Raw genomic sequence first — 25,249 nt, 5'->3', positions numbered from 1 at the left:
ATTAGCCTACAACTATAGGGAGTGGTTGCAATAGTATTGGAGAAGTTGGTCATCAACAAAATTCAGGAATGGGTGGATAAGAATATTTTGCTCTGTTGTAGACGGCATGACTGTGAATGGTAGGTCTTGTCATAGTAACTTATTCACTTTTTTGTAATAGTGACATTTGAGTTGGATAAAGGGAATGGCTACACAACGATACTGTTGGATTTTGCAAAGGTCTTTGTCAGGATACCATGTGGAACTGTGTTACTGTTATACAAATTGGGATTGATAAGATGCTGGTGAAATGGATATGAGGTAGTTGGTGGACAGATACCAAAGAATAGTAGTATGAGAAGGATTGGAATCTAGGAGAAAGGCAAGCTTGACTAGTAGTGTGCCACAGACTCTTTGCCTCGACCACTGCTATCAAGTGATGTAGGAAATGATTTGAAGAGAATATTGAGTTGTTTGCTGCTAATGCAAAATTGAGTAACATAAACTTTAAAGTTGACAGTTGCAGAATGATTTATAGGCTGATGGTGGGTATTAAAGATAATGGATGCCAGTTTGAATGTGGAAAAGTGTGTAAAGTTATATATATTTATTAGATATATTTTGGGATGAAAAGATTATAAGCTTTATATTATTAACAGGACATGGAATTGATGAAGCTACAGATTTGGAGGTGTTGGTGGATAGGAAGTTGAAGCCTAGGGAACACATTGCAAAAGTAGCCTAGGATCACTCAGTCATTGAGTACACTAACAAGAGAGATGAAATTATCATATGCTTGTTATTATGCAATTAAGATATGGTCATAACATGACCATATCTTAATTGTGCATGAATCTGGTCACACAGCTTTTTTGGGAGAAAAAGGCAGGAGGATCTAGATATGAGTAACCAAGATGGGGATTGGTCTATGGAATGCCTTCAATTGAGGACAGACTGGGTTTTTTTTTGTGGGGGGAATGTTGCAGAAGTTGGCTAATTAGTATTAAATATGGAATATGATAGTAACATTTAAGTTACTACAAGGGTTTTGTAGTATTGATTGAGAATTACAGTCTTATTACTGTGGACAGTGAAATTGATTTGCTGCTTAATTGTACTATAGGTCCAACACTAGGGAAGAACTAAGAGGAATTTTTTAAATCAAAGAACAGTTGACATTTAAAAAAAAAAAAAAAAGAGACAGAGAGAGATAGAGAAGAGTGAATTCTGTAACATGTAAAAAACATGTTTGAAGAAAAGTTTGAGATATAGGAATGGGTAATAGTAGGATAAGTACTGGTCAGATTTCTACTCAGGATGCAGACAAGTCATAACTAATGCAGCAAGGCAGCAGGAGTAGATGATATTCAACCAGAAATGCTGAAGTATAGTGGTATAAAAGTCTTACAGTGGCTGCACTGCATAGTTCAGAAGTCCTTGACAGAGGGACGAATTCCCGATGATTGGAGTAGAGCTCTCATAGTACCCATATATAAAAAGGGAAATAAAAACTGAATGAGAATTACAAGGGTATTTCCCTACTGAGTGTGCCTGGTAAGATTTATGCAAGCATACTTGAGAAATGATTGAGGAGAATTGTGGAAGAAAAGCTTGGTGAAGAACAAGCTGGATTCAATCCAAATAGAGGCTGTCGGGACCAGATCTTCACTTTACGACAAATAGTTGAAAAATCATAGGAATATAACAAAGATTTGTATTTAAGTTTTGTTAATCTGGAAAAGGCATATGACAAGGTGCCAAGGGAGAAGCTATTCAATATGCTACAGTTATATGGTGTCAATGGAGCATTATATCAAGCAATACTTAGTTTTTATTTGAGTTGTAAGTGAGCAGTTAGAATTCAAGGAAGTACAGGAAGGTGGTTTAATGTTAAATCTGGTGACAGACGAGGATGAACATTATCCCCTCTGTTATTCATTATCTATATGGATCACATTATGAAGGAAAGTGGTATTAAACCTGATATCAAAATTGGAGATGTTAATGTCTGCTTTATGCAGATGATGTTATACTTCTAAATAAATCTGCTACAAGTCTGCAAGATTCCCTGACTAAATTGAATAACTGTTGTTATAGATATGGTATGAAGGTCAGCAATAAAAAGATAAAGACAATGAAAATAGGCAGAATCATTCAAAATGTCAACTGTGTTGTCAATGGAGAACCTGAGGAACAAGTAAAATATTTCAGCTACTTAGGCACGAGGAGTGCTTAAGGGTCAAAGCTGTATAACTGAGAGGAGACCTCCACATAGCCTTTAAAGGAATGCGGAGAACCGACCAGGGCTTCTGACCTAATGTCCAATCCTCACCTTCTCGTGGTGCACCCTGTTGGGTATCTACTCTGATACTGAACGAACGAGGATGGGCTGGCAATTTGGGATTTAGCTGACCAAATTATATTCTTATTGGTTAAACCAAAATAAAAAAATGATGGTACAACATGACAAAATTTCATGCCGCTGGGGCGTCGCCCGGTTAAACAAGGCCCCCGTTGTTTTTGCCAGGGAACCAGGGTGAACAGCGAAAAGTCAGCTACTGGAACAAATCTGAAAACAAACCCCAACTCAACATCACCAGAGTTAAAGATCGGTACTATCAACGTAAGAAGCCTGAATGGCAAAGAAATGGAGCTAGCTGAGGAATTAGATAAGTACCAGATCGACATAATAGGGGAGACTGAAACAAAAAAGACCAAAACTGGTGAGATCTTTCTGAGCAATAAATACAAAATGTTATATTCAGGCAATGACAATCAAGAAAAAGAAGGAGTAGCCATAATATTCAACACAAAATACGACGCTAATCTTCTTGAATGGCAGTCAGTCTCAAGTAGAGTAATGTGGACAAATATGAGAATGGGGAACTGGACAATGAGACTTATTTGTGCCTATGGTCCCACAGAAGGTTCTACTAAGGTAGAAGTGGAGGAATTTTTTGAGGCTTTAGAAAAAGCAACTGACACAATGAAAAAGGAAAAGTTGGTCCTTCTTCGGGATCTAAATAGCAGGGTAGGAAATGATTGTGAGACATACAAAAATATTTTGGGAAAATTTGGAGAAAAGAGCAAAGTTAATAATAATGGCAAATATCTGTTGGATTTCTGCTCAGGACATGGACTGGTTATTACTAACACCATGTTCCAACATAAAAATGTGCACAAATTCACATGGAGAGAAGAGGCTAGGAATAAGAAAAGTCTCATTGACTATGTTATTATTGATAGTGATGTTTTCTCCCTGGTGCAGGACACCAGAATGTACAGAGGATTTGAAATTGGAAGTGATCACTATTTAGTCTTGAGCAGGATAAAATTGAATTTCATATTGAAAAGAATAACATGTAAGAAAGTTTTAAAGCGAATAAAAGTTGAGCAGCTCTCAGATGTGAACTGTAGACTAAAATACACAAAGATTATTGAAAAGAAAATGAAAGAGTTTGAGAACAGGAATCAAACCTTGGAGATTCAGTGTCAAACTCTGAAGAAAACATTGATTGATTCTGCCAGAGAGGCATGTGGTGAGGTTGTGTGCAAGGATAAAAAAATCAGAACTCCCTGGTGGACACAGGAAGTTAAAGATGCAGTGAAGGAAAAGAAGAAAGCATATCAAAAGTTCCTGGCAAATAAGTCAGCTTTTACTCTTACAGAATACAGAGACAAATGTAAGAAAGCTAAACAGTGTGTAAAACTAGCTAAACAAAAGTCATGGGAGGACTTTGGCAAGAATATAGAAAATAAATATCAAGAAGGTGGCAAAATATTCTGGAGGTTGTTGAAGAAACTTAGGAATGGAGGAAAGAGTACTGTAAAAGGAGTTAGAGATGATAAAGGTGACATGAAAACAGGAGAAAAAGATATCCTTGAAGTATGTAATAATTACTTTGAAAAACTGCTAAATGAAACAAGCAGTGATAACAGCACAGTGATAAAAAACACTAACCAGGCATGCAGTCAGGAATACATATCCATACTTGAAGTAGAAAAAGCCATCAAAGGCTTGAAATGTGGAAAGGCAGCAGGAGTAGATGATAATCGACCAGAAATGCCGAAGTATGGTGGTATAAAAGTTTTACAGTGGCTGCACTGCATAGTTCAGAAAGCCTGGACAGAGGGATGAATTCCCGATGATTGGAGTAGAGCTCTCATAGTACCCATATATAAAAAGGGAAATAAAACTGAATGTGAAAATTACAGAGGTATTTCCCTACTGAGTGTTCCTGGCAAGATCTATGCAAGTATACTTGAGAAACGGTTGAGAATTGTGGAAGAAAAGCTTGGTGAAGAACAAGCTGGATTCAGGCCAAATAGTGGCTGTCAGGATCAGATCTTCACTTTACGACAAATAGTCGAGAAAGCATGGGAATATAACAAAGATCTGAGAGTGGCTGTTGATATTTGGTTTCCAGAGCGGAGGTTCTTTTTTTTTTCCCTCTCCACCTGTTCTGTGAAATTTTTCTCTTCACCCTGTAAAAAAATTTTAAGGGAATTTTTTGAAAAATTCCCCTAAAAATTTTAAATAAAAAAAAATTGTGGTATAAACACTAACTTGAATGATGTGTGCTATCACTTGTAGATATCCAAACCTTATCTTGTTTGTGACCAAATTCCAAATCTCTGCTAACAGCAACCCATCTTAATTATACAAACTGCACCCTGTGTGATTCCTTCTGTCCCAATGGTAATACTTGTGCTTTTGTGCATTCCATTGCACAAAAGCACGAGTAATCTTTCCATTTTGATCGTCTGTGAATTAAGATTTCTTTGCCTTATTATGTATCATTTTTCTGCTGCTCCTCCCCTGTGCCATTCTGAAAATCTCTCTGACCTCTTTCACTTTTGTCCTTGTAGCTTAATTTCCTACAGTCCATCCCTTACAGTGAAAGCACATTCCTTGGTGGCTTTAACACCACAACTCTAACTGGTTTCCTTTTTCTGATTCCAAAGCTAGAAGAGTAGCAGAGGTATTTATTCCTGTCAACCAGAATTCCACAAAATTCTCTCCACTCCACCCAACATTTTGGATTTTTTCTGAACCATGTCTCCTTCTACTGTAGGTACAAATCACCTCAGCAATGTTGCTGAGGTGATTGCTCCTCTTGGTAATTCAGGTCACAATCTCATCCAAGTTTCATCTCTAATAGAATGCTCTTTCCTCAGCCATTCACAACCTCATGTATCTGTCACAAAAATGCCATGTGGGAGAAATGAAAGTGTGTTAGACTTTTATTCCTCCTTTCCTTGGTCAGGCTACTCTTCTGTTCTCCAGAATCAGATACTTATGATCTTGTTACAGAAATATCCATGTTGGAATGAGAGTCTTCATTTCCTATACTCTTCAAAATTCCCATACTATATCCAAATCATGGTTTCCAAAATATGTGCTAGGACACTCTAAGAAAAGAAAACAGCTTATTGTAAGTGGCACGAGACAAACTTCAGTTTCATTCATAGCCTACACTGAAGCCTGCAGCACTTGAAAAATCATCAGTAACAGTGACTTTGAAAGGGCTAAAATCTTGTCTCTTCTCCAAATGACTCATACCTTCTGGTCCACCATTGCAAATGCTTTTGGATGTACTTGTGTCCCTCTGTATTCCCACCTCTCTGTCACCAGATTGTAGTATTTTATCTAATATTTAGGTAATATTAGGTACCTTTGCGAATGTGAAGTTTATACTAATTGTTATAGTTGGCAGCTACATCTTTAAAAAAAAAACAGCAATATTATAATTTTTTTTATTATATAAACAAATTCTTTATTGGTTGATTTTAGTTACTAAAACTTTAGCATAGTGTTTCTTAAAAATTTTGCCAGAAATTGTTTTGTATATGGTGCATTCATGATTTTTTTGAGGTAACGAGTGTAATGAAAACTAACATTACAGGTGATAGCAAATTTGCATATCTTGAAAAATATTAATTTAACTATAAAATAATATTTTTTTTTGGTTTATGCCACACACTTAGAATATATTAACATGGATGCCAAAATAGCAAGTATCATGGAAAAACAGGCACAGTCTGTTATAAAAGAACGCAAGCTCACTACTGAAGAAAAAATGCTTCGTGAAACCATACTAGCAAATTATTCCCAGGTGTCAGATGAAGAAGAGTATCCTTTATAAAATGACTAGTTTTTGTTATTTATTTCATAGAAAAGATTCTGTAAAATTTTGATTTTACGAAGCAAATTATATTCTCCTCCTTTACAAATCCTCTTCTTTATATATACGTTTGCATAACCTCGGGAACTTTTAGGTCCGTGGAAGAAAGATTTATAAGTTCAGTTGTATTTAGTAATTAGAGGAACTTTTTTCACATTTTTTTTTTCTTTTGGAAGAAACTGGTTTTTAAACTTGCAACTCAACAAACTCAATAGCATATAAGAGAGTACTTAACAAATCCTAGTTAGAATTAGGAACATCATCCTTTTGTTTACTATGCTGTAATTTCTGTAAAAATGCAGGAATCATAAAAGAATGGGGACCAGTTGCCTTGTCTACTGACAAGGCAAATATAGGATAGGGGTAAAACAGTGCTTCTTACTTCCTTTGGTAAACATGCATATGCATTTACTCCCATGCTAATAAAATTCAAAACTAAACAAGTATAAATTGATTTGACGATTTCAGGGTGTAGAAATTGTCAAGAGGAACAGCATCCATCCATCAATTCATTGGACATCATCATTTGCTGTATGATCACTCCGTTCCTTAATGATGTGATACACCAGTCATCGTTGCTAGGTGGTCCTGTTGAATGCTTTTATGGAGGCTTCAACTCTTTGAAGACTATTTACTCCAGACACACCATCCATCTCATTGAGGATTTACCATTTACCCTTTTTCCAGAAACTTTACCATCTATTACTGTTTTGAGAAGTCCTCCTTCCAACAATTTACTGTGTGTAAAGTATTTCAGGAACATATATCATTTAAAACATTTAAATCCAAGAATCAACTACCTTAGAAAGTTTTTTGCACTTGGTTATAAATTAAAAATGCCAAGAAATTATATTATTGTTTAATCTTTTATCTAAGTGTAAGCAAACAAAGTTTGCATGCAAAATTTCTTCGTGACTAAGCTACTTGTATGTAGAAACTAATGACTTCACATTAATCGCCTTGGTATCCCCTAATGCAAAGCATATATCCTTTTGGGTGTGTATAATGCTATTCATTATGGCCATTACCCTAACCTGTTTTGACCTTTATTGAGATATTATCAGTGGGAGCTAGACCCAGAAGATATGCCAAGGTTGAAGTAATACAAAAGTTGTATATAATTAAAATTATAATAACGGAATTAATTCACGTAAAATATTATTTATTAGTAGAATTTTCGCCTGAGTATCACAGGCATCTTCAGTATATGTAAAGGGTGTCCCAAAATTCACGCAAGATTTAAATTTAGTGCCATTTGTGCGGTAAAGTGTTGCCAACGAGAAAAAAAAGACAACGCGACAGCTGACAGTTCAGGGTTATTAAAAATGGAGCGCTACACGAAAGAACAACGCATTTTCATTGTTAAGCAATATTTTAAAAATAATGAAGGTTTGGCAGCTACAGTTCGCAATTTTCGTACAAAATATGGTCAGAATAGTGATTTAACTTCATCAACTGTGAAAAGATTAATTAAAAAATTCAAGGAAACTGGATTGATTAGTGATCTTATACACTCTGGCCATCCTTCAACAAGTCGTTCAACAGAAAACATTGAAGCAGTTCGTGAGAGTGTTGCTGAGAGCCCAGGAACATCAATTCGGCACTGTGGTCTTGAATTGGGCATTTCGAGAAGCTCTCTACAGCGTATTCTCATGAAAGATTTGCATCTTTATGCTTACAAAGTTCAATTGACTCAAGAACTGAAGCCTACTGACCACACACAGCGAAGAGAGTTTGTTGAATGGATTATGGAACAACAAGTGGATGCTTATTTTTCAAACAAAATCATCTTCAGTGATATGGCTTTGTTAATCGACAAAATTGTCGCATTTGGGGTTCAGAAAATCCACGAGTGATTGTTGAGAAACAAATGCATCCACAACGTGTCACTGTTTGGTGCGGATTTTGGGCTGGAGGCATCATCGGTCCATTCTTCTTTGAAAATGTGGCTGGGAAGGCAATAACAGTTAATGGTGCTCGCTATCACGACATGATAATCCAGTTTTTTGTGCCTAAATTGCAAGATATGGATGTGGACGACATGTGGTTTCAACAAGACGGTGCCACATGCCATACAGCCCGAGAAACAATTCAGTTACTGCATGAGTCATTTCCTGGCCATGTAATTTCCCGTTTTGGTGATCAGAATTGGCCGTCCAGATCATGTGACTTAATGCTGCCGTTGCACTTTTTTCTTTGGGGTTTTTTGAAGTCTAAGGTTTATGCCAACAAGCCCACGACCACCCATGCCTTGAAGGAGGAAATTGAGTGCTGTATCAACGAAATTCAGCCACATTTATGCAAAATGGTCATGGAAAATTTCAACAAAAGAGTGCGTATGTGCCAGCAAAGCCGTGGAGGCCATTTACCCGATATGCTATTTCATGCATAACCCTATACTGTATACTTTATGAATCAATAAGAAATTACAATTTTTAATTAAAAACCTGTGTTTTCTATCAAAATTACTTCTTGCGTGAATTTTGGGACACCCTGTATAAAGCTAATTAAACAATAACTGACAATTCCAAAAGGTGCCACCTAAGTAGCTAATGTAAGATAACTAAAAAAGGTCAATAAATTTCCTAACTTATTTAAAATATATATATATATATGTTACGGTTAAAGTGATAAATCCGGTTATTATTAATAATTACCGGTGAAAGTGATTAATTCTCGTAAATTATTCACGTTAAAGTGAATAATTTACGAGAATTAATCACTCACTTTCACTGGTTAAAGTGAATAATTCCTAGAGGAGTCTGGTAAATGTAATAAAAACATGTTTAGAGGTTTTATATATAGGTTTTCATTCTCAATAGAAATTATAACAGCTTAAGTTAGGTTAGTTTATAATTAAAAAAAAAAAAAGTAAGGAAAGTACTTCTTTTGCACTGAATGAAATCAGAAATCATTATAAACTAACCTAACCTTTATCAGTTGGAAAGTATTATAAACTAACCTAACCTTTATTGGTTAGGTTAGGTTAGTTTATAATGAAAAAAGTAAAAAGTAAGGAAAGTACTTCTTTTGCACTCAATGAAATCAGAAATCATTATAAACTAACCTAAACTAACCTGGATGTCGAACCAGAGTGTAGTCATAGTTTGTCGTGGGCAGATTATTGGGGGATGAAAGATGTTGTGGGCAGAGTTTAATGATTGTGGGTAGATAAATGGGGATAACAAATAAAAGTTGTTGTGGGCAGATGAATGGGAATAATAGATAAACATCGTTGTTGTACCTCTTTCCTCATCAATGGAGAAAAACACTGATCATTTCCTCTCTGATTTATCTATAATCCCCATTCATCTGCCCACAACAACTTTTATTTGTTATCCCATTTATCTGCATGCTATCATTAAGCTCGGCCCAAAACAATGTTTATCTTTCATCCCCATTAATCTGCCCACGACAAACTATGACTACACTTGACATGTGACATCGAGGTTAGGTTAGTTTATAGTGATTTCTGATTTCATTGAGTGCAAAAGAAGTACTTTCCTTACTTTTTTCATTATAAACTAACCTAACCTAAGCTGTTATAATTTCTATTGAGAATGAAAACCTATAAACCTGTTTTTATTACATTTACCAGACTCCTCTAGGAATTATTCACTTTAACCGGTAATTATTAATAATAACCGATAATTATTAATAATAACTGGATTTATCACTTTAACCCTAACACACACACACACACACACACACACACACACACACACACACACACATATATATATATATATATATACACAATTAAAAAAGTTAGGAAAGAGTACCTGATTTATAAAGTACTATCTCCCACAAAGGGGATAGACGTAAACCACTGGATCTGTTTAAGTTAGGAGAGTGAAGTAAAGTTTCGCTTGTTTTTGACCTTTTTTAGTTATCTTACATTAGCTACTTAGGTGGCACCTTTGGAATTGTCAGTTATTGTTTAATTAGCTTTATACATATACTGAAGATGCCTATGATATTCAGGCAAAAATTCTACTAATAAATAATATTTTATGTGAGTTTATTCCGTTATTATAATTTTAATTATTGTTTTAGTTATTTAGTTTATTTAATTTAATTTAATTATTATAAAATAGAAACATGGCAAAATTACTACCAAGATCTATGGTATGATGGAAACATTCAAAACGGAAAACATCACTCTAGAAGAATTAACAGAAGCATTAACCCAAAGCAAAACAGAAAAGGCTCCAGGAGAAGACAATATAAACTTGGAACTTATTAAATATGCAGGACTTGAATTCTCACTCAGGTTACTTAACTTTTATAATACGATCTGGAAAGAAGGAAAATGCCCACAAGATTGGAACCAAAGCAATTGTTATCCCCATCTACAAAAAATGACAGAAATCTGATTGTGACAATTATTGTGGAATCAGCTTACTTAGTACCTGTTATAAAGTATATGCAAAAATCTTAGCATATAAACTAAAACATATAGTAGACCCAAAATTAATAGAAGAGCAAAATGGATTCAGAAAAGGCAGGTCTTGCATAGACTCTGCATTTACGTTAAAATTATTAATAAAAACACAGAGAAACGAACATAGAAACACACATAGCTTTTATAGATTACACCAAAGCATTTGATAAAATTATCAGAGAAAAACTATGGGAAATCCTAGAAGAATGTGAAATACTAAACCAACTCTTTAGAGCCTTATATAATATATATCAAGATAATAAAATTTCTGTGAAGTACAATAATTCAACATCAAGCTGGAAACCAATAAATAGAGCAGTACTTCAGGGTTGCCCTCTCTCACCGGTTTTATTTAATATTTACATAGATAAAATGATAATAGAATGGAAGATAACTAATGAAGGAGGATTCAAGATAAACCGTAATACCAGATTAGCTACTCTTCTTTTTGCTGATGACCAAATAATCCTTAGAAACAATTAACTACAAAAATCATTATGCAGTCTAAATAATCTGATAAACACATATGGTATGGAAATATCAACAGACAAAACAAAAGTCATGGCCTTCAAAGGTGCTAATCCAATAAGAAGCAAAATAGTAATAAACAACAAAGCTGATATAGAACCAAAGATATTAAACTTTTTAAAAGTAACGGGCATTATAAATAAAATTTTTAAACCCAATTATGTACAAAAACACACACGAATAAGAATCTACAATACAGTAGCTAAACCAACCTTACTTTATGGACAATAGAAAAAGCAGATGAAAGAAGAATTGAATCATCTGAAATAAAATTTCTGTGCAGAACTGAAGGGGTCACAATAATGGACAAAATGAAAAGCAGTGAAAAAAGAAAAAAAAAAAAAACTTGGAATTACAACCTCCCTAAATGAAACAGATATTTGTTATAGGGAAAAATGGAAAGAACACATACTGAGAATGAATAGAAGTAAAATACCTAAACATATTCTAAATTACCACCCAAAAGGTGCTCAATGCAGAGGAAGACCCTTAAAATGATGGAATTGAGTCCGGAACAGGCCACTTGGCATATAAGCCTGGAAAGTTGGAAGAAGAAGATTATTATGTCTACTCATGGTATTTCCTTACTGAAACAAGTTGTAATATATCCCGTATACAAATTAGTGAAAATATGTAAATCCTTATTATTAAAATGCTCTGGATTAGAGCAAGTTGTAGAAAGTTTTTTTTTTTTTTTTTTTTTTTTTTTTTCCACTTGTTATAAATTAAAAATGCCAAGAAATTAGATTTTGTTTGTGGTGTTCTTGTGCATGAAGAAATTTCAGATGCAGACTGTTTGCCTAAACTTGAAAAAAGGATATATATATATAGATATCTACTAGGGGGGGCTGCCACCCCCCCTAGTATATATAGATATCTACTAGGGGGGCTTTCCCCCCCAGTAGAGATACCCAAACATATGCACTGAACTTATCACCCAAGTAATCCTCACCGGCATGGAAACATACATTTCCCCCACACTACTCTGAACTGCCATTCTAACTAAACCCTGGTTCTCCAAAAGGATGTGCCAAGGCTGTACAGATGAAAAACCAAACATTCCGTAAATGGCTGAAATCAAAAACCCATCCTTTTTTTAGAGCTTAAAGTGAAGCCCAAAATAGATGCAAAAAAAAAACAACACAATAAATGCTTCCAAAACAGTTGAAAGAGCAAAAAACAGAAACTAGCAGCCGAGCCTTTTGGTCTCTCACTAAAGCAATTGGCCGTAATTTCTGCCCAACTCTATTCCCACCCTTATCATACCCAGATGGCTCTATTGCATCATCACCCACAGAAAAAGCCGATCTTCTGGCTTCGCACTTTGCTTCCAATGCATGCATTACTGACAATGGTAAACGTACCCCCCCCCCCAATCATTCCAGATGCCCAACATGCAACGCCTCTTATATCCTTTTGCCAGGATGAGATCAGAAAAATACTGTTGAAATTAGACAGAAGAAAAAAGTCTCCTGGCCCTGATGGCATTTCTCCAACTGCCCTGACAGGTTGTGCACCAGAACTGACTCCTATGTTGCCTATATATAATCTCTTGCTCCACTGGTATCTACCCCACAACCTGAAAACTGACTCATATTCAACCCATTCCCGAGAAGGGCGACAAGTCACTGCCATCCAACTACTGCCCTATCTCGCTTACTTCAGTTAGTCTTGTCTAAAGTAATGGAAAAATCATCAATTCCCAAGTCCTACATTACCTTGAAGGCACCCACATAATAAACGACTGCCAGTATGGATTCCGTCGCTGTCGATCAACCAGAGATCTGCTCACATATGTTACCCATCTCTGGACAAATGCCATGGAGACATTTGGTGAATCTCAAGTGGTTGCACTTGATATCTCCAAGCTTTTGACTGGGTCGGTCCCAGGGATTTTGTAGTTGGATTGCCAGCTTTCTTTCCAGATGCACACTGTGTGTGATGGTGAATGGTTCCTTACCCTCTCACCATTCAATTAATGCTGGGATTCCACAAGGTTCTATCCTCTCACAAACATTCTTCCTGCTATATATATCAATGACCTACTTCAGTTGACCTCCAACCCCAATACACAGTTTTGCAGGCAATAACTAACACATTGCACTTCTCCCTTTCATTCGATAAACCTTTCCCTACACAACTCACCTCAACTTACAGATCATCAACCACCACCCTAAATTCCGATTTCCAAGCCATCCTTCAGTGGAGTTCAGATAACCTTATTAATTTCAATGCTAATAAAACCCATTTTTTCCCAGTATTCTTTTTGACGATACATTTCCAGACAGTTTGAGCTTTCTGGAATTACCCTGACACGAAACCTCTCCTGGGATAAACACATCACAACCATTGCATCCTTAGCTTAAAAAAAAACTAGAATTTTTCTTTCACTCAAGATTACTTCACCCCTGAACAGCTGATAACATTATACAAATCACAAATCTGCCTAGCTATTGAATACTGCTCTCACATATGGAGTGTGTGTGTGGGGGGGGGGGGGGGGGGGGGGCTAAAAGCTCCCTCAAAATGCTTGACTCAATACAGAGGAGAGCAATTAGATTTATTAATGACCCATTTCTTACCAACTCACACTCCCCACTTTCACATAGACGTTTGGTTTCTGCAATATGTATATTCTAAAAATATTTCCATGGGGAAATGTTCATCTGAAATAGCATCAATAATTCCACCACTCGGTACTAAGCTTGTTGGAAAACTTGCATCTACTGCTCAACATTCCTTCACGGTGCATCTTGAAACTCACAGAACAAGTTTCTTTTCCTCCTCCATTCCCTGCAATTACTGTGCTGTGGAACAGTCTTCCCGTGTTGTGTTTCCCAAGGAATACAATATACAGTCATTTAAATCAAATGTAAACAAGTTCCTCCTTTCCCAACCCACTATCCATACTACTATAGGTTGATCAATCAACCTCTTGTGTATGGGCTCAACATAAAAAAATAAAAAAATTGATACTCATGCACTACAGAGTTGTACTTTGTTCATCCTTTGTGAACATTTGCAATTTTATACCTTTTCAAAAATTAAGCCTTATTTTTACATTCATCCATCACATAGCAAATGAAAAACAGAAGGTGATAGTAAGTGTGAATTCAATAAACAGGGGTAAAATGAGTTCTTATTTATAGAACTCATTTAACCCCTGCACAACATATTGCACAGCAGTTTTCCATCAGGAAAAACTGTTGTGCATTGTTTGTGAAAAAGCTTTCTCACATGATCTTAATAGACACTATAAAACGCAACATCAGACTGAAATAGAAGGAAAACTAAAGCTAATGTTTGGGTCTGAGTTACAGAGAGAATATGTGATTAAGAAAAAGGAAGAAATTAAAAGAAATTATTAAAGGTGACAATGACAGAATGTTCTACAAAATTACTTTAGCATTGACCAACAAACAGAAGTCTTTCTCTGGAGAAGAAATTGTTAAGTCTTATCTCCAAATATTTACAAGATGTCCTGGTGATAAAAATATTGAAAGAAAAGAAATTGCTCTTTCAAAGCAAACAGTTACGAGATACACCAAAGAACTCTCTCATGATGTAAAAAAAGACCTTGTCCATGCTTGTACTTTGGATTCTTTTTTAGCTTTGGATGAATCTGCTGACATATATAATGTAACCTAGTTAAACATTTTTATAAGAAAATTGATGATAATTTTAATGTTTTTGAAGAACATATCGGTCTTGAATCGCTTTATAGAAAAACAAGAAGATCAGACATATTTGAGAAAGTAAAATCATGCCTAGAAAATCTACAAGTAGATTCTAGTGAACTCATCAGTGTGGGTACTGATGGAGTACCATCAATGATGGGTAGAGATGTACTAAAACTTTGCTTGGAAACTTTTTCTGTTGTCTTTTAATAAAATATCACTGCATTACTGATTTTCATACCCAATTTATTTCAACAGTTATCGAATTTATTATATTATAGGCTTTTGTTGTGTAAAACTTTTAGGTACTAGTATCCCTGATGATGATGATGTAAGTCATACGACTTATGAAACTTGGGTTTTAATTGGTTATTTTTATTAAACTCTTTAATTACGTAATAATATGGTCTCAAAACCGAAAACTTTCCATAGAACTACTAAACCACAGAAACTTACATTTGCAAGAAGAAAGTTCCTGGTAAGTCAGCTGTTGCTCACAGAGAATACAGAGAACAAGACATCCAAGTTTGCAACTTTATTGCTTCATGAAAAGAGCTTACTTCAAATACAATTTGCTTAGCACAGCCTTTTATCCTTTTGAGTTTTACCATGTGTACCTGCTTTTTACTCGAAATCGTCAGTTATGCGAATTGCCACAGCTTATTCACCTAAATTTGCAGTTGTAATCTTCAGCAATAGTGTTCGTCCTTAGGTTTTGGTCACCAGTGTGTAATAGAGATGTTTCCATGGAATTAAGACTCATCACAGGAGATCCATTATTCACGCAATGCCTATTATGCCTCTCATTAAACTCATTCAGTGTGAAAGCACTCACTACCACCTCTGGCAGCTCATTCACTATCCTCCAAAATCTAGTCCTAACGCCCTGCTAACTACATTCTTACACAGTTTCAATGGATGAAACCCCCCCCCCCCTCTTAAGCCCATACACGAGAGGTTGGTTAATCAACCCATAATACATTAGTACTATGTATGGGTAGTGGGTTGGGAAAGGAGAAACTTGTTTACATTTGATTTAAAAGCCTATATATTGTATTCCTTGGGAAGCACATCAGAGAGAAGATTGTTCCACAATATAGCAGCAGCAGGGATGAAGAGGAGGAAAAGAAACTTGTTTTGTGGAGTTTCAAGCTAAACTCCACAAAACAAGTTTGGGTGGCAGCTACATGTTCCAGCAGACTTAGTTGGAACTGAGTAGAGGAAATGCTATTTACTGTAGTGTGCAGCTGATATCTGTTGAAATCCATTGTTGTTTTACCTGGTTGAATTTTCTGTTCTTCATTGATGTCTGTTATTTTCAGATTAAAATATTTGATACAATAGACTGCTACAGTAGTTAATTTTTTTTGCATGGAAAAAGTTTAACTGAACGCATAAGATATTTCATGTATAACAGGGATTAGAGGAAGGACATTTTTCATCTTGTATCCAGATTGATCTGTTGAAGAGAGTACAGTGAATTCATCAAAAATGCCTGGGAGCAAGGAAATTGTCTTTAGTCCGAGGAGTTAGAATTTGCCAATCAGGGAGTGTTAATTATTCATCTGGATCTGGGGACCAACCCCGAGGTCTACATAGGAATTGGATATTCTCTATTCTATAAAATATTGATAAGCAAAGATCAAAAGAACAGAGAAAGGCTTCTTGTTTGCCTCCTGATGTGTTTACAAAATCTAAATCTATTAATGATATTGTTAACATTTTCTTTCCAAATTGCTCAAAGAATGTGGTGATCACTTTTGAAGAAAAGTGGATGCCCTCACTGTGACTTTTTGGCTTTATCTACAGAATCTTCAAGTGATTAACAAGATCAAGCAAAATAAAATGACCATACAGAAATAAAATTCTGTTTAATATTCAAATAGCAGCTTCTCCCAAATAATACTTTCTGACTCTCTAGAAATATTTTTTTGTATGAAGCAATTTCCAAATAAACATCAAATTTGAATGAAACCACTATGAACAGAGAAAGAAGCTATTATAGAAAGATAATGTTATGGAAATTCAAAATAAGACTGGTTGATACATCATTAATGCTCTTCTATTTTTGAGAAGCATTTTTGTAGCTTATAAATGAATGGATCTTCTACGCGTTATTCCCGCTTCCCATGCAGGGTCCGCGTGTTACTTTAGATGCGACTTCTTGTTAGTACTACTCCCAACCGACCCGTCGCCTGGTCTGCTGCTGGGGGGATATATATTTTTGACTGTAAAGGCATATATTCATGGGGCCGGTTTGCCTGTTTGCGGGATGAAAAACGCCAGATAAACTGGCGGAAAAAACCCTACTGACCGTGCCCAAGACCGGATAACTTGGCTATGCCTGAGGAAGATCCTCAAATTCCTCACGTCTACAACAGGAATCGAACCTGGGACACTCCTTCCCCAAGCATATGGTTGCGAGGCGCAAAGCCACTAGACTAACCGTGCGGTTATTTATAAATTAATGTATAATGTAGCATATATTTTGACTAATGTAAAAAAGAAATAAAGCTGTTAGGCTATATTTTTATATGAATTAGTTTAAAGATCTGTTAATTTTCTTGAATCAGAGGAACTGAAAGAGGTTAGCCATTTTGTTTTTATAGTTTATTTTATTTTATTGTTATTTTTTTTACTTTTTTAAAAATTTTATAACTTCTTTTACTTTACATTTTTAGAATAAATTGTATAGTTATTGGCTACTTAAGAGGAATTTCATATATGAAGTTCAGTAATATAATATATATATATATATTACATAAAATGTCTCTGAAGTTGTGAGTGAAGTTTACTGAGATGTATAAATATCGACCACCTCTTAATGACATCTGTCTGATGATAATTTGAAGTAAGGTAAAAAATGAGAAATTCAATGTTAATGAAGTGTAAATACAACTTTCAAATTCTCATTTGGCCAATGATTGTGTGATGTGGTTCATCCTAGGTTTTTTGTAAATTGATATGAAAAAAAAAGTTATCAAAAGTATTAATTTCTTTAATCAGTTTGTCAGAAATAATACAGATGATCCTGGTGGACCAGAAGGAATTGCTTCATCTTCTTCATCACTGTCTAATTTTAGTATCCTTTTTTGCAAAGAGAAAAGTTGTTTTAAACCTATAATTGGTAGCTTCTGAGTTCACTAGAAAAATTCAGTACACTTTGTTTTTTCCAACTCAAATGTCTTTAAAACAGTGAAAATTCTTTTACATGGATTAACTGAACTACAATATTAAGTACAGGCAACCCTCGGTTTACGATGGTTCAATTTACAGCGATTCAGAATAACACCGGATGCCTGTGCATGCTTTCTTACTGTAGTGTGGTCTGACTGAGAAACGATGTTAGCAGGCACTCTAGTGTTTGAGTGTTTACCGAGCTACTACGATGTATATGTATCAAACCTAGTTTTACTATTGAATCTGCCTGATTGTTCTATTTAATTTTTTTACATACATATTTAAATTGATAAAGTATGTAATTACATATCATGTCTGATAAAAGAAGCACCTTCTTAACACCAAGCAGAACTTGGTGTTAAGAAGGTACAGAAATCAATCACACTTGAGAAGACGATGGAGGTGATTCGAAGAATGGAAAATGGGCAGACACGTACTAATGTCTGTAGAAGTATGAACTTACCTCCATCGACTGTTACTAAAATTATGAAAAATGCAGATAGAATAAAACAGTCTGTGCAACAATCTAAGGCAGTACTAAATGCAAAACATGTAAGTTATAGCCAGGGTGCCAGGGTAAACTTCGTGAAAAAAAATGGAAAAATTATTATCATTATAGGTGGATGACTTGAATCAGAAAAACATTCCTCTGACCCAGGCTGTTATAAATGAGAAAGCAAAAACAATTTTTGAGCTTCTTAAAAAGACAGATTTAGGCGAAGAAACATTTTTAGGAAGCAAAGGTTGGTTCATGAGATTTAAGTCTCAAAGTAAGTGCCATATAGTGTCAAATTATGTGGTGAGGCGACAAGTGCAGATTTTGCAGCAGTGACTGCTTTTCCTAAAGAATTTCAAGATTGTGTAGAACAAGGAAGTTATCCTCCTGATCTCATTTTTAATGTTGATGAGACTAGGTTCTACTGGAAAAAATTGCCATCGCACACCTTCATTTCCTGTGAAGAAAGTTCTACTCCAGGTTTTAAAGCTGCAAAAGATAGACTCATGCTTTTTTTGGGTGCAAATGTCTCTGGAACTTTGGGAAGTTCCATGGATGAGAAATTGGAGCCGCAAAATATCATCAATGCATGGGAACTTGTGAAGGAATATTTATCAGCAGCAGTATTGTAACAATAGGTGTTATTTTCCTATATTGTAATATCTTCTTTATTCTTTATAACAGTTCGCTTTTGCTTTCGTAACCTTTCTTATTCTACTACGTACTATGTTTATCCAACTTTCGCATTTACTAGTCATATGCCTATGGACACTGGAAAATTTATTTGTTAAGACTGCGCCACCAGTATTTCTATATCGGCATAAGACTTAGTAATACGTCCGGTAGATCTCTCTCTCTCTCTCTCTCTCTCTTACTAGCATAAATTCCTTCAAGAAAGTTTACATAAACAGTCGTGGTTCTCAAGTACTTAAACTACGCTTTTAATGCCTTAGTTGTTTCCCGCTCACAGATCCGAGTTTATTTAGGAACGTTGCATTGTAAAATAGAAGATCAGGTGGCACTCTATTGACATATAATTAAAACACATTTTATTTACATTAATAACAAAATACATTAATTAAACAATAGGGAGGTTACTCTCTCTACCTATCCATTAGATTTTTAGTATAAAGAAACAAACTTTCCCTTTTCAATGCTAAATAACTATACAATGTAATTATTCAATTACTTCTCCGCTTATTAAATCAAATTATTGAAACTAATTTACTCACAAAGAGTTAGCTAGCTATGCCAAGTTATCTCACAAATTATATTCCAATTAATAACAAATTTGAGGACTCTCTTATAGACACTTCTTATTACTATTTCTTATCAGTCCATCTATAACGTATCTCCTAGATTACAAAAGGAATGTACAACAAAAGATGGAACAAACAGAGGCTCTGTGTCACACACGCACATCTGGAGAGTCTTGCTTCAGGAGGCATTTCGTCGGGATATTGGTGGGCTTTGGACTGCAATTTTCCGGTACTCAAAAAGACTGATCTTCCCCCCCCCCCGGCAAAAAGACATCTGAATGACACTGCCTCTCGTATTTACATTGGCAATTCTTTTGTCGTTCCGATCAGTTTCTCCTCTGGCATGGCTCGCCATAAAGTCCTGTCCTCTGGATCCTACTCTTGGAATTTCTGCCTCTAACTGCTGACTCTGATAACTGCCCACACCGATGTTCGGCTCAGTACCTTTTTATTTCACGTTCTCCGGGACCTTGCGCAAAGGGTTGTAACTCCCGAAGAATTCGGCACGTCTCCTTGATCTTCTGTTAAGACCGACCCGTTCTTTCTTCTCCTCCGTGCACTCCTTTAATTCTATGTTGTTGGGCAGCGGAAACTTGTCTGAATGTTGCCGATATCTTTGACACTGACTTTGAAGGTGTTTATATGCAGAGCTCGCAAACAACTTTCTCCTACACATAAATCGTAAACAACTTTCTTATGCCCTTATACATAGCTATTATACAAAGTTCTGCTGGCAAAGCATTGCCTTTGTTTTTGACATTCTAGAAATTTTTGTTAAAGCAGTAAGTACATTCAATTCCCATAGGGTTATTTACATTAATATTTAGCATAAAGTATATAAAGACATACAAGGGGATTGCTCTATTTATTTTTGTAACAATCGCATGAGACTTGACCTCTGTAAAAATCGATGTAAAGCGCTTTGGTACTTCCAAGCTATATAGAGTTTTACAGTATTAAGTTGTATACTGCGAGTAAAGAAGAGAACATAATTTAGTGTAAAATGGATGACAAACCATATCCAACAGGAACTTCAGAAAAAAAGAAGTTACGGAAGAGATATAAAGAGAAGGGTGGAGAGCAGATGCATGAAGAATATGACTCAGGCCAGGAGAGTGACTAATATGGTATGAAAGGCAAAACTGGAATACAAGATAAGATTGGCCCTGGAATTTAAAGAAAATTCTAAGAATTCTTTTGTTATGTAGCCAGTAGGAAGAAATGATTGTGGAAGAATGATGGATAAAAAAGGCAATAGGGTGACTGATGCAAAGGATAGTGGAATTGTTCATTGAACGCTTTATTTGGTATTTCATCCTAGAGAAGTAAGTTTTAATACTAGAGGGGATAAGACAGGTTTGAGGCTTAAAAGTACAAGAAGAATGTGTTTTGAATACCTAGGACTCTGGATGTCAATAAAACAATGGGACTAGATGTAATTTTGCCACAGATTTTTAGAGAATGGACTAAAGAACTGGCAACTCTGTTGACCTGCCTTTTCAGTGAAAGTCTGGCCACAGGAAAGTGCTCAAGGAGCAAAAGGAGGGTAAGATGGTGCCGTTGCGTAAGATAGATAACAGACTGAAAGTGTCGCACTATAGACCACTTAACTATTTCATCAGTAGTTAAGATTTTGGAGAAATTCACTAGGGATCATTCACAACATTGAATAGATGAGGGTAATGTTATCTGTGAGTCAGCATGGATTTGTAAAGGGGGCACTCTTGTTTAAGTAATCTGATTGCCTTTTATAATAAAGTGGCAAGAGCAGTTGATAAGGGAAATGCATATTCTGCCTTTTTATTTTATGAAGGCATTTGACAGGATACCACACGATAAGCTGATATTTAAGTTGCAGCACATGGTATAGATATCAGATTAGTGAACTGGATTCAGGATTGACTGTCTGATAGGTATCAGAGAGTTATGTATGAGATAACAGTATCAAGGAAGTAGATGGTTACAAGTTGGGTCCCACTGGGCTGGGACCTCTGTATTATCATCATCATCATCATCATCAAATTCCTGCCATGTACCCTCAAGGGGTGTACAGGATATGACAGTACTACATGAAAAAATTACATCATTACTAACTCTACAATTTTCCTCCAAATCAGTCTGTTACTTGTCAAGACTCCAACATTATCAGATCTTATATTTCTATCGTCTAAGGCACTTTGTACCGTATCAATCCATCTATATCTTGGTCTTCCTCTGGGTCGTTTTCCTGCCAACCTGGCAGAGAACACTTGTTTTGCTAATCTTTCCTCTCCCATTCTATTTAAGTGACCATACCATCTGAGATTAGCTCTGCTAACGCATTCCTGGATGCTGACAATGGCAAGTTCTTTCCTAATATCCTCATTTTTAATATGATATTGCCATTGATGCCATCTGTTCACGCCTCTAATCTTTCTCAGGACTCTCATATCTGCGGTCTCTAGTCTTTGGTCAAGTGTTTTACTTCTGACCCAGCTCTCAGATCCATAAGTTAAAATTGGTTTGAACACAGTCTTGTATACAGCTAATTTAGTGTTCTGACTAATTTCTTTCTTATTCCATATGAATTTATTCAATTGACTTTCCACGATATCAGCTTTGCTGATTCTGTTGTCTATTTCTTTATTTAGTTTACCATCTTCAGTAAAAATTGTGCCTAAGTAGCTGAAATGTTTTACTTGTTCCACAGGTTCTCCATTCACAACACAGTTGACATTTTCAATGATTCTGCCTATTTTCATTGTCTTTGTCTTTTTATTGTTGACCTTCATACCATATCTATTACAACAGCTATTCAATTTAGTCAGAGAATCTTGCAGACTTGTAGCGGATTTATTTAGAAGTATAACATCATCCGCATAAAGCAAAGAGCTGACATTAACATCTCCAATTTTGATATCAGGTTTAATACCACATTCCTTCATAATGTGATCCATATAGATAATGAATAACAGAGGGGATAATGTACATCCTTGTCTCACACCAGATTTAACATTAAACCATCTTCCTATACTTCCTTCAATTCTAACTGCTGACTTACAACTCAAATAAAGACTAAGTATTGCTTGATATAATGCCCCATTGACACCATATAACTGCAGCGTATTGAATAGCTTCTCTCTTGGCACCTTGTCATATGCCTTTTCCAAATCGACAAAACTTAAATACAGATCTTTGTTATATTCCCATGCTTTCTCGACTATTTGTCGTAAAGTGAAGATCTGATCCTGACAGCCTCTATTTGGCCTGAATCCAGCTTGTTCTTCACCAAGCTTTTCTTCCACAATTCTTCTCAACCGTTTCTCAAGTATACTTGCATAGATCTTGCCAGGAACACTCAGTAGGGAAATACCTCTGTAATTCTCACATTCAGTTTTATTTCCCTTTTTATATATGGGTACTATGAGAGCTCTACTCCAATCATCGGGAATTCGTCCCTCTGTCCAGGCTTTCTGAACTATGCAGTGCAGCCACTGTAAGACTCTTAAACCACCATACTTCAGCATTTCTGGTCGAATATCATCTACTCCTGCTGCCTTTCCACATTTCAAGCCTTTGATGGCTTTTTCTACTTCAAGTATGGATATGTATTCCTGACTGCATGCCTGGTCAGTGTTTTTTATAACTGTGCTGTCATCACTGCTTGTTTCATTTAGTAGTTTTTCAAAGTAATTACTCCATACTTCAAGGATATCTTTTTCTCCTGTTTTCATTTCACCTTTATCATCTCTAATTCCTTTTACAGCACTCTTTCCTCCATTCCTAAGCTTCTTCAACAACCTCCAGAATATTTTGCCACCTTCTTGATATTTATTTTCTATATTCTTGCCAAAGTCCTCCCTTGACTTTTGTTTAGCTAGTTTTACACACTGTTTAGCTTTCTTACATTTGTCTCTGTATTCTGTAAGAGTAAAAGCTGACTTATTTGCCAGGAACTTTTGATATGCTTTCTTCTTTTCCTTCACTGCCTCTTTAACTTCCTGTGTCCACCAAGGAGTTCTGATTTTTTTATCCTTGCACACAACCTCACCACATGCCTCTCTGGCAGAATCAATCAATGTTTCCTTCAGAGTTTGCCACTGAATCTCCAAGGTTTGATTCCTGTTCTCAAACTCTTTCATTTTCTTTTCAATAATATTTCTGTATTTTAGTCTACAGTTCACATCTGAGAGCTGCTCAACTTTTATTCGCTTTAAAACTTTCTTACATGTTATTCTTTTCAATATGAAATTCAATTTTATCCTGCTCAAGACTAAATAGTGATCACTTCCAATTTCAAATCCTCTGTATACTCTGGTGTCCTGCACCAAGGAGAAAACATCACTATCAACAATAACATAGTCAATGAGACTTTTCTTATTCCTAGCCTCTTCTCTCCATGTGAATTTGTGCACATTTTTATGTTGGAACATGGTGTTAGTAATAACCAGTCCATGTCCTGAGCAGAAATCCAACAGATATTTGCCATTATTATTAGCTTTGCTCTTTTCTCCAAATTTTCCCAAAATATTTTTGTATGTCTCACAATCATTTCCTACTCTACTATTTAGATCCCCAACAAGGACCAACTTTTCCTTTTTCATTGTGTCAGTTGCTTTTTCTAATGCCTCAAAAAATTCCTCCACTTCTACCTTAGTAGAACCTCCTGTGGGACCATAGGCACAAATAAGTCTCATTGTCCAGTTCCCCATTCTCATATTTGCCCACATTACTCTACTTGAGACTGACTGCCATTCAAGAAGATTAGCCTCGTATTTTGTGTTGAATACTATGGCTACTCCTTCTTTTCTTTGATTGTCATTGCCTGAATATAACATTTTGTATTTATTGCTCAGAAAGATCTCACCAGTTTTGGTCTTTTTTGTTTCAGTCACCCCTATTATGTCGATCTGGTACTTATCTAATTCCTCAGCTAGCTCCATTTCTTTGCCATTCAGGCTTCTTACGTTGATAGTACCGATCTTTAACTCTGGTGATGTTGAGCTGGGGTTTGTTTTCAGATTTGTTCCAGTAGCTGACTTTTCGATGTTCGCCCTGGTTCCCTGGCGAAAACAACGGGGGCCTTGTTTAACCGGGCGACGCCCCAGCCGGCATGAAATTTTGTCATGTTGTACCATCATTTTTTATTTTGGTTTAACCAATAAGAATACAATTTGGTCAGCTAAATCCCAAATTGCCAGCCCATCCTCGTTCATTCAGTATCAAAGTAGATACCCAACAGGGTGCACCACGAGAAGGTGAGGATTGGACATTAGGTCAGAAGCCCTGGTCGGTTCTCCGCATTCCTTTAAAGGCTATGTGGAGGTCTCCTCTCAGTTATACAGCTTTGACCCTTGGTAGCCCAGAGGTAGGGATCCCATTGTCCCGATAAAACTCTTCGGGACAGCTTTTTGTCCTGTATTTTAAAGTTCAAGACTGAATAACAAAACCAATGAGTTACAATTTCTATAATAGAGTGCAGGAGGATATTTAGTTGTTTGCAGATGATGTGAAGCTGGGAA

General features: G+C 35.9%; 1 protein-coding gene across 1 annotated transcript in view; it reads left to right on the top strand.

Annotated features, from left to right (window-relative positions):
- The window catches only part of LOC150097461 (coiled-coil domain-containing protein 43-like), a 63,355-nt gene that overhangs the window by 25,369 nt on the left and 12,737 nt on the right, over positions 1-25,249 (top strand). Inside the window, exons 3-4 of the mRNA XM_090407238.1 lie at positions 5,968-6,112; positions 17,828-17,895. Coding sequence (XP_090263364.1) covers positions 5,968-6,112; positions 17,828-17,895 — 213 coding nt within the window. The remainder of the gene's footprint in view (positions 1-5,967; positions 6,113-17,827; positions 17,896-25,249) is intronic.

Source organism: Typopeltis vanoorti, chromosome 17, assembly GCF_054136105.1.
Source record: "Typopeltis vanoorti isolate ZY-2024b chromosome 17, IOZ_Tvanoo_1.0, whole genome shotgun sequence".
In the NCBI taxonomy this organism is placed as follows: Eukaryota; Metazoa; Arthropoda; class Arachnida; order Uropygi; family Thelyphonidae; genus Typopeltis; species Typopeltis vanoorti.
Note: the sequence above shows the minus strand (reverse complement) of the source record. Positions and strands in the feature narration are given on the sequence as shown.